This window comes from Triticum aestivum, chromosome 3D (genome assembly GCF_018294505.1).
Source record: "Triticum aestivum cultivar Chinese Spring chromosome 3D, IWGSC CS RefSeq v2.1, whole genome shotgun sequence".
In the NCBI taxonomy this organism is placed as follows: domain Eukaryota; kingdom Viridiplantae; phylum Streptophyta; class Magnoliopsida; order Poales; family Poaceae; genus Triticum; species Triticum aestivum.
The window spans coordinates 440341544-440352522 of record NC_057802.1 but is presented as its reverse complement, the minus strand read 5'-3'; the positions used below and the strand labels follow the sequence as shown (position 1 = coordinate 440352522).

At 43.7% G+C, this 10979-nt stretch overlaps 1 protein-coding gene across 2 annotated transcripts; it reads left to right on the top strand.

Moving 5' to 3' along the window:
• Positions 1-4289: 4289 nt before the first annotated feature.
• LOC123074889 (rhomboid-like protein 20) lies at positions 4290-5729 on the top strand. Of its 2 annotated transcripts, none has more exons than XM_044497622.1 (3): positions 4290-4530; positions 4674-4774; positions 4918-5729. In XM_044497622.1, the coding sequence occupies exons 1-3, from the start codon at positions 4506-4508 to the stop codon at positions 5041-5043; spliced, it is 252 nt and encodes an 83-aa protein (XP_044353557.1). In that variant the 5' UTR covers positions 4290-4505; the 3' UTR covers positions 5044-5729. The 2 variants fall into 2 exon arrangements, with proteins under 2 accessions (XP_044353557.1, XP_044353556.1); XM_044497621.1 differs by having other exon boundaries at positions 4302-4539.
• Positions 5730-10979: the final 5250 nt, after the last annotated feature.

The following is a 10979-nucleotide window of genomic DNA, read 5'->3' as shown; positions in this document are numbered from 1 at the left end:
GACTCAGGCGGCGGCGGCGTGTACGCGCGGAGGAGACGACGCGGCTGGGCCGGCCGCTCGGCGGAGCCTCGGCCCGGTCGGGCGCGGCACGTTTTTTTTAAAACATTCCGCCGAAAAAGAATCACAGAAAAGTAAATAAACATCCAAAAAAGATAAAACAAATTTTCCCCGTCTAGTTAAAATAATTAGAACAGGGTGAACATTTTTTTGACACAAAAATGCAGTTTTGAAAACGTGCAATTTTTTTAATGCAATTAAAATTGCAAATAAAATCCGGATAAAATCCAATATATGATTTTAATATTTTTCCTCTAATATTTCAATTGTTTTGGAGAAGTCATATTTTCTCCTCTCATTTATTTTTTAATGAAATATTTTTCCGGAGAGAAAAGAATTAAAACCAAAATCCTCGTTTTATTATTTGATAAAATCAAATATGAAAAATCGAGACAATCCCCAACTCTCTCCGAGGGTCCTTGAGTTGCTTAAGATTTATCGGGGATTTGTCAAAATGCAATAAAAAATATGATATGCAATGATGATCTATGTATAACATTCCAAATTGAAAATTTGGGATGTTACAGCACCTCTGCGATCTGCACACGTTCAACTCGGTGACGTCCCTCGAACTCTAGATCCAGCTGAGGCCAAGGGAGAGTTCCGTTAGCACGACGACGTGGTGACGGTGATGATGAAGTTACCAGCGCAGGGCTTCGCCTAGGCACTACGACGATATGACCGAGGTGTAAAACTGTGGAGCGGGGCACCGCACATGGCTAAAGATCAACTTGTGTGTCTATGGGGTGCCCTACTCCAAGTAGGAATAGGTTCCCCCCTTTCCTAGTCCAACTAGGAGAGGAAGGAAGGAGAGGGAGAGGGAGGGGGAAAGAGGGGCCGCGCCCCCTCCCCTTGTCCTATCCAGACTCCCCTTGGGGGGGCACGCGCCACCTCTTGGTTGCGGCCCTCTTTCTCCCCTAAGGCCCACTAAGGCCCACAACTTCCCGGGGGGTGTTCCGGTAACCCCCGGCACTCCGATTTTATCCGAAACTCTCCGGAACACTTCCGGTGTCCGAATAACATGATCCAATATATCAATATTTATGTCTCGACCATTTCAAGACTCCTCGTCATGTCCGTGATCTCATCCGGGACTCTGAACAACCTTCGGTACATCAAATCACATAAACTCATAATACCAATCGTCATCGAACGTTAAGTGTGCGGACCCTACGGGTTCGAGAACTATGTAGACATGACCGAGACACCTCTCCAGTCAATAACCAATAGCGGAACCTGGATGCTCATATTGGTTCCTACATATTCTACGAAGATCTTTATCGGTCAAACCGCATAACAACATATGTTGTTCCTTTTGTCATCGGTATGTTACTTGTCCGAGATTCGATCGTCGGTATCATCATACGTAGTTCAATCTCGTTACCGGCAAGTCTCTTTACTCGTTCTGTAATGCATCATCCCGTAACTAACTCATTAGTCACATTGCTTGCAAGGCTTATAGTGATGTGCATTACTGAGAGGGCCCAGAGATACCTCTCTGACATTCGGAGTGACAAATCCTAATCTCGATCTATGCCAATTTTACAGACACCATCGGAGACACCTGTAGAGCATCTTTATAATCACCTGCTTACATTGTGACGTTTGATAGCACACTAAGTGTTTCTCCAGTATCCGGGAGTTGCATAATCTCATATCATAGGAACATGTATAACTCATGAAGAAAGCAATAGCAATAAATTAAACGATTATAGTGCTAAGCTAACGGATGAGTCTTGTCCATTACATCATTCTCTAATGATGTGATCCCATTCATCAAATGACAACTCATGCCTATGGCTAGGAAACTTAACCATCTTTGATTAACGAGCTAGTCAAGTAGAGGCATACTAGGGACACTATCTTTGTCTATGTATTCACACATGTATTAAGTTTCCGGTTAATACAATTCTAGCATGAATAATAAACATTTATCATGATATAAGGAAATTTAAATAATAACTTTATTATTGCCTCTAGGGCATATTTTTTTCAGTCTCCATCAATGTTGATATACGATAGCACCACCTATCGGAACCACGCCAAAAATTTCCGTGTCTGCATTGCGTTTACTCCCTCCAAATTCCCCCCTTTACCTTCATATGCAATGATTTACATTCCGCTGCTATACTCTTAGATTTGCATGTGTAGGTTGATTGCTTGACTTGTGATAAGTTGCTAACATCTGCCAAGACTTAAAATTGGGAAAATGCTAGATTTTTATTTTGTCAAATAGTCTAATCACTCCCCCCTCTAGACATACTTTCGGTCCTACACCTTTGCAAGCTTCCTCCCCTTGATCTTCACCGGCGAGTCCATGGATTTTCCTCCCCTCTACCTATCGCTTTGGTGGTCGATGGTGAGGAGGGAAGTTCTGGTGCCTCAACTCCGTTTAGTAGATCGGTTAGGGTTTTAATCCTCACGGGGGTAGCATTTAGACGGATGACGACGCTTCATCTTCGAGTCGATCTTCCATCTTTTGATCCTCTTCGAGTTCATTCCTCGGGGCGGATTAGGCGGAGCTCCGACGTAGATTCCCGCCAGCTCATCAGGGCTACGAGGTTAGGACGATATTAGCGACATGCTCTTTGAATTGATTGAAGGGTTCAATGACGGCGACAACGGTTCCGAGGAGCTGGTCCTCATGGGCAAGTGCACAAAGACTTTTCACTTGTCATTGACACAGCTAAACCGGCTCTGGTATGAAAGCGACGACAACGACGTGTCAAGAATTTGTCTAACAGCGATAGTGGTTGTTTGGTGGTCCAAAGACCTCGATGTATATTCTATCATGTTTGAGGTGCTTTGTACGTCTTGTGAACATTTATAATAGGTCTAAGGCCCAGTTCTTTTCAGGCGATTCTGGACAATCGTGGCTGGAGAATCAAAAAGCTGAAAAGAACTCGATCTGATTCTCCAAAATCATCTGAGAATCGCTAGAATCGCTAGTGCAATCGAAAAGCGTCCGCAACCCCCGATTCTGGCGATTCTGGTTGCTCCCGCAAAAGAAAAGGGTTCACTTTAAGTCGCTACCCCTGTTACAGCATCAAATTACATCCAAACTCCCACTCGGGCCAAACTGCAGCGCACCCACAAAATGAATCGGGCCAGCCGGATCTCACGCCGCACCTCCGACCCCGCCTCGCCGGAGCTCACCCCGCCCTCGCCCGAACTCGTGGAGGCCCGCGTCGTCCCTCCCAGTTCTCTGGTGAGACGGTCTTCCTCCTCATCTTCCTGTCTCCTCTGACCTCCTCCTCTTCTCTGCTAAATAGGAGTAGATGGCTGCATATGAACGCAAATTGATTTCAGGGCTTATAATTGATGGGGAAAACAGGATAGGTGGCCAGAGGCTAGCATGTGGAATCCATTTTTATTGAACAACTTCGAGATCCGTTGTTGCTTGGTATGAATTTGAAGGGCTGAATGTCGTGTTTGGAGGCAGGAGAGAGAAGTCAGAGGAAGAAGAAGGCAGTGAGCTCTGTAGCGATAGCAAATGAATGAAATACAACTAGACGTGTATTACAGGCATGTTTAGTTTAATTTCAGTCAAGGGCATTACAGACATTTGAGCACATAACTTATCCCACAATCTCATACTACAATCTTAGAAAAGAACTGGATGGTTGATTATGTGGGAAGCTGATTTTGTGGGAAGTTTCTCACAATCTGATTCTAGAGAATCAAAAGCTGAAAAGAACTGGGCCTAAGTCTTTGTTGAAAAAAAAAACTAACATAAGCACCTCACAAACTTAGTTATTTAACCTTGAAGTGAACCTGTCTCGTCTTGCAACTCCTTATAACTCCCTTCTTCTTAAAATGTACGGCACGTGTAACTTTGCGTGGTCTTTAACGCATGATTTTGACGATTATTTATATACCAAAGTATATGAATTGAACATGTATACAAAATATCGCCGTATTTCTTGTAAAACAATTTTGATTCGTATATGCTGACTGAAAATCATAGTAGAAGTCGTGTCACGAAGATCATAAAATGTCAACCGTTCCTTATATTATATTACTCCCTCCGTTCCATAATGTAGTGCCTATAGAGTTTTGCAAAAGTCAAACATTACAAACTTTGACCATATTTATAGAGAAAAGTAGGTACATTCAAAATACCAAATGCACATCATTGGATACATGTAGATAGTCTTCTCTATACACTCGGTCAAAGTTGGCAAAGTTTAACTTTCACGAAAATTTATAGACACTACATTGTGGAATGGATAGAGTACCGGATGAAGTGAGTATGAAAACACAATACTTCCACGGTCCCACCGGCCAGCTCCACGTGTGTTGCACTTCCACAGGTCAGACTCGGCTCGACCCTGAAGCTGCTCCGTCGGCGCGCCGCCTGCCCCGCGGCCGCATCCACCGACAAAAGCACCAGACGGGACACCCGGCCGCACGCACGTCTCCTCCAGCCCCCCTCCTGGCCGGCGGCGATGAGCGGCGGGCTTCCGGGTTTCCGTACGCAACGTACTACTTTCCCCTAAAACTGAATCGAAGTCTCGATTCCCCTCTTGGCCTTCTTTCTCCTTGCTTGTCTACTGCTATAACTCGCAGCATCGGTAGTGCGATCTGACCAGCAGGCCCGATTTGCTCTGCTGCAGACAATGCGCCGGTGTCGAGGGCCGTGGTCGTCGCCGCCGCGCTCTTCTCCGTCCCCTTCGGCCTCCGCTCCCGCTTCCTCGACCTCGGCCTGTCCCACCAGGCAAGTCGACCTACCCTACCCACTACCCAGTGCGTGTACTAGATCCTATTGTTTGAGCTGCGGTTCGCTAGGTGTCTGGGGATCTCACGGAAAATGTTGCGAAATGCAGCTGATTGAGCTCACCATCCCCTTTTCTAATGCAGAATCTTTACGGAAATCTGCGGATATGGAGGGTGATTGCCTCATTGTTTGCCTTCTCGTCATCGCCTGAGCTTATCTTTGGAGTGGCCTTGCTCTATACTACTTCAGGGTGTTCGAGCGTCAGATAGGCTCAAACAAGTATGCTGTAAGTAAGAGGAAAGTAAGAGCCTGATCGGACTCCCTCCGGCTCCAAACAAGTATTCTGGAGCGGAGCGGCAGCCAGTTATAATTTATGAAGCGGTTAGGCCTTGTTCGGAGCCCCACCATTCCACCACTCCGCTCTCGGAGTTGGAGTTAAAAAGTACAGAACTGGGAAACAAAAGTATTTTTAGGAGCCGAGTGACTCCGAACAGGGCCTTAATACGATGCTCCACCCGCTCCGCTCCGTGACCGTGGATTGAAGGGTCACCGAACATAGCCTAAGCTTAAGATGTTGCACATGCATGAAAGTGGAAGTGGAGTTTCTCAGACTGAGAGGGTGACTTTCCCACATGGAAATGGAGTTTCTCAGCCCGAGCTGAGAAGGTGATTTTCTGTCTGATGGGCTGTTAAGAGCGGTGGAGGGCGACTGCAGCCAAAGAGCTTAGGGAAGGACCGGACAAAAGAACTCCAAACAACGATGGCCAAATTACCCCTTGCTAAATCAAATAGGAAATACCTAAATTGCTTTACAAGATCAAATTGTTGGATCAACCTAATACAGTAATACTACACCTTGATTTAGTAGTAAAATGTATTTTACTCCCTCCTTTCCGGTTTATAAGGCTTATCTTAAAATTTTAGTTTTTTCATTTTATAAGGCTCAATTTGGTTGTTCCCCATCACATGTTCAGATTCCAAGTTGCATTAAATCATTGCATGCAAGTATTAAGAGAAAATTGACCAATGCATGTACTTTATGCATGCATGTATTGCAATTAATACATTGATAAACATAATTTTTTGAAGAAAATAAAAGCATTAGTTGGGTGCTTTTGCAAACTACAAAAAGTATTTCATCACTCATCATCTACCTTGGTTGATGAGATTTTTGAATTGAGCCCTATAAACCGGAAAGAAGGGAGTACTATCTAAAAAATTTCTTTGACAAGATGTCCATCAGGCCTCACAGCAGTAAATAATCAAATCGGGAGTAGCTGAGCTGGTTGGGGAACGGTGATGTAGTGAAGTATACATTTATTGCACTTCCAATCCGTATGCTACACTAGTCTATTTATCCGGTGTTCCATCCCGGCAAACAAAATAGCTAGTTTCCTTCCCTAGCTAGACCACGGAATGAAAACTAAAAACAACAACAAAAGCAAATTGTAAGAAAAAAGAGTATGGATGAGTGTGGAGACTGGAGAGGAGGAGTGTGACAAGTGCGATTGATTCAGAGTGGATAGGAATGGGATGCATGGAGAATTTGAGCCGCAGAGTGAAAAGCCAAGCTTGCTCATAGACATGAGCCTTTAGATGCGTTTGGCAGCTTGGATCGTTTTGTTGCCGATACCATCGCATCCCGATATAGCTTAGTTGGTTTTTCATTGTTTGTGTTGGCACCTCGATGGTAGGCGATGCTAGTGAGTCTTACCACAGTCGTACCTGGGAGTAAAGAGTCATGGTGCAAAATCTAAGTCTAGGCACTAGTCATTAAGTGAACTCGTTATGAATAGAAGTTTTCTTAGTTTATCATACAAAAAACACAACAAGATTATGAATTCTTACCTACCAATATCATAATAATGTATTTCTTAGCTCCCCGCAAAAAAATGTATCTCTTAGCTGGAAAGAGCAATCCTTCTAGAATTCCATTATACGGGATCTTTGAGTTTATCTCCCATAATTTCCTTTCAAGCATAATTCTAAAGTGCTATTGTAGGAAACCTGGTAAATATTTTTGTTGTGTTTGTGGACGACTTTTTAGTTTAGAAGAACTTTACGCCAGCAACATCACTCAAACAACAAAAGACATGAACACAACTACGTTCTGTAAATACATGTAAAGGTATCTCCAATGCTGACCCCTCAAATCGGACACCATTTCCGTCATTGAACCGGCGGGTACCAATTCATGGACAATGATGCGGGAGCCGGTCATCCAACCGTGCCCGCATACATTTCAAAACAAAGTTGAATAAACCGGACAAATATTATCAAACACGACGGATTTCGGCATAGTTTGGACATAATTTACATAACGGATGATATTTTGACCGCTTAACTAAAAACTAAAAAAGAGGAGGCTAACTTGTAGTGGACGACAACCTTGTATGCGTGGTCTCCCTGGCTTGCCGCATCGCCATCACCGCATGTATCATCGTCGTCGTCCTTCCATCGGTGAAAGGGCACAGGGCCACGATAGCCTTGCCCGGCCGTCGCCTAGCACTCGCGGAGGAGCCATTCCGCTTCCTCCTACATTGAGCGGAGGGCCACTGCGGCCAATGCTAAACCCCGCCGTTGTTCCCCTAGCGGCGGCCTTGGCCCTGCCAACCTTGTTGGAGGTGTCTGATACGTCCCTTTTGCATCATGTTTTCCGTTATTTATAGTGTTTTTAATCAATATAACAACGTGGAGCAATTCTAATGCCTTTTCTCTCTTAGTATGCAAGATTTACATGAAGAGGTAGATTGCCAGTAGCTGGAATTATGGACCTGAAAAGGCTATGTCAAAGATATCTATTCTGCACATCTCCAAATGAGCTGAAATTCCTCGGAGATTTATTTTGGAATAATAAAAAATATTGGAGAAAGAAATACCAGAGGGGGCCACCCAGGTGCCCACGAGGCACCAGGGCGCGCCCGTGAGGCCCCTGGCCAGCCTCTGATGCCCATCTTCTAGTATATAAGCCCATTTGCCCTAGAAAAAATAAGAAACACTTTTGCTCTCCAGCGGAGCGATTCGGCCGGGGATACTTCCCCCCCCCCCCTCCCGGGAGGGGGAAATCGAAGCCATCGTCATCACCAACAATCATCTTATCGTGGGAGGACCAATCTTCATCAACATCTTCACCAGCACCATCTCATCTCAAACCCTAGTTCATCTCTTGTATTCAATCTTTGTATCAAAACCTCAGATTGGTACCTGTGGGTTGCTAGTAGTGTTGATTACATCTTGTAGTTGATGCTAGTTGGTTTATTTGGTGGAAGATTATATGTTCAAATCCATTATGCTATTCAATACCGCTTTGATCTTGGACATGAATATGATGTGTGAGTAGTTACTTTTGTTCTTGAGGACATGGGAGAAGTCTCGTCATAAGTAATCATGTGAATTTGGTATTCGTTCAATATTTTGATGATATGTATGTTGTTGATTCTCTCAGTGGTGTCATGTGAACTTCGACTACATGACACTTCACCATCTTTGGGCATAAGGGAATGCATTGTGGAGTAGTTATTAGATGATGGGTTGCTAGAGTGACAAAAGCTTAAACCCTAGTTTATGCGCTATTCCGTAAGGGGATGATTTGGATCTATATGTTTAATGCTATGGTTAGATTTATCTTAATTCTTCTTTCGTAGTTGCGGATGCTTGCGAGAGGGGTTAATCATAAGTGGGAGGCTTGTTCAAGTAAGAACAACACCCAAGCATTGGTCCACCCACATATCAAATTATCAAAGTAGCGAACGTGAATCAAAGAAACACGATGAAAGTGACTAGATGAAATTACCGTGTGTCCTCAAGAACGCTTTGCTTATTATAAGAGACCGTTCTGGCCTGTCCTTTGCAACAAAAAGGATTGGGTTACCTTGCTGCAGCTTAGTTACTATTGCTACTTGTCACTTGTTACAAATTATCTTGCTACCAAACTACTCGTTACCGATAATTTCAGCGCTTGCAGAAAATACCTTACTGGAAACCGCTTGTCATTTCCTTCTGCTCCTCGTTGAGTTCGACACTCTTACTTATTGAAAGGACTACGATTGATCCCCTATACTTGTGGGTCATCAGTGTCGCTTAGCAACAATTCCTTGCTAATCTTGTCGAGCTCCCCGTCGAGGCAGCTGCGGCGACGCATGGCCATCTCCGCAGTGGTGATGGACCGGTTGAGAGACCAAACAGCCACCAGAATGGGGTCGTTGGGGGCCTAGGGCCATGCCTCATCTCACTTGGCAAACACGAAGCAGTAGGTTGCGTTGCGCAGCTCCCGCTACCCCGCCTGCCTCACCGCCTTGTGATATGTATCAATAATTTTTTATTGTTCCATGCTATTATATTATCAATCTTGGATGTTTTATATGCATTATTATGCTATTTTACATCACTTTTGGGACTAACTTATTAACCTAGTGCCCAGTGTCAGTTGTTGTGTTTTTCCATTGTTTTTGTCTTTACAGAAAATCAATACCAAACGGAGTCCAAATGGAATGAAACATTTTGACAATTTTTCTTGGACCACAAGACACCCTGTAGGCTTCGAGAGGAGGCCAGAAGGGCCAAGAGGTGGCCACAATTCAGGGATGTGCCCCCAAGCTTGTGGGCCCCTGGTGGCACTTCTAACCCCAATTCTTCTTCTATAAATACTCAAATATTCCCCCAAGACCAGAGGGCACACCAAAAAAACTATTCCGCCACCACAAGTTTCTGTCTTCGTGAGATCCCATCAGGGACCTTTTCCGGTACTCCGGCGGAGGGGGATTCGATCACGGAGAGCTTCTACATCAACCTTGCTGCCCTTCCGATGATGTGTGAGTAATTTACCACAGACTTACGGGTCCATAGCTAGTAGCTAGATGGCTTCTTCTCTCTCTTTGATCTTCAATACAATGTTCTCCTCGATGTTCTTGAAGATCTATTCGATGTAATCTTCTTTTGCGGTGTGTTTGCTGAGATCCGATGAATTGTGGGTTTATGATCAGATTATTATGAATACTAGTAGAACGCTCGTGCTTTGCCATGGGCTACATCGGTGACTTACCGTTAAAGCTCTATCCTTTTCTTTCTTCCTTCCTTCGCCCAACTTACTTACTTACTTACTAAGCCTTTTGTCCCAAACAAGTTGGTGTAGGCTAGATATGAAACCATTTCACGAGGACTTCCCGGGAGGTCTCCCATCCTAGTACTACTCTCGCCCAAATGGGTTTCATACTAAAGGACTGGCTAGTTTTTACCTTGGCTCACCAATCCAATCACAACCCTTAGATATGAAACCCTTTCACGAGGACTTCCCAGGAGGTCACCCATCCTAGTACTACTCTCGCTCAAATGGGTTTCATACCCATGGGACTGGCTAGTTTTTACGTTGGCTCGCCAAGTCTATCACAACCCTCCTCCTTTACCCGGGCTTGGGACCGGCTATGCCTAGAAGACATGGCCAGAGTTCTTCCTTCTCCCAACTAAAAATGTTTTTTGAATTTAAAATTATAGCCTCACATGAGGAGAACTTATACGAAATGTGCTACAAAAATATCATCTTGGTTTAAAACCATAGAACCGAAGATCTTTAATAAGGCCATGAGAAAGACATGAAGAAAGCAACATAGTACTAAGGTGACTATGCTTGGCCACGGATCCAAGAAAGACATGAAAGTCAAACTATAATAATTTGCTCATACACGTGTAATTTAGACAGATCCATTCAAGTCCAAAAAGAATAGTGATGAACACCAATGTTGTCATAATTCTAATCACAACATATGTTTGAAATATTTGTTGGTTATACAAAAAAAACAAATATAACATGGTTCTTTATAAAACTTAGAACTATTGCTTCCAAAGATGGCTCCTTCGGTATGAGAATCAATCTGAAGCTGCCTTCGAGTAAACTATGATGACAAGGGGCTTTCAACCAAGAACCAGAATTTGGTTGACTACCCACAAAAGTCAGAAATATTCTTTACAACTTTATAAAAAGCTTAATTTAATCCAAAAATAATTATGAAGAGAGGTTAGTAAGTAAAACTAAGTCATGACTATTTGATTGAAGGGAGAAAATGATTGTTTTTTATTCCAAAGATGAATACCCCGGTATAATAAGCAATAGCATTATGCAAGCATCAATATAGCAATACAAATAGTAGTAGCCTCTCAATCCCTCGCTATCTCTCTACAATAGTGCAAAAGCAGTACGATATGAACTAAT

Bases quoted from the DNA above. Each gene is read 5' to 3' on its own strand.
- LOC123074889 (XM_044497621.1), top strand. From the start codon at position 4,506: ATGAGCGGCGGGCTTCCGGGTTTCCGTACGCAAC. The intron at 4,540-4,673 runs GTACTACTTTCC...GCTCTGCTGCAG, and splicing joins TCCGGGTTTCCGTACGCAAC to ACAATGCGCCGGTGTCGAGG. The intron at 4,775-4,917 runs GCAAGTCGACCT...TTTCTAATGCAG, and splicing joins ACCTCGGCCTGTCCCACCAG to AATCTTTACGGAAATCTGCG.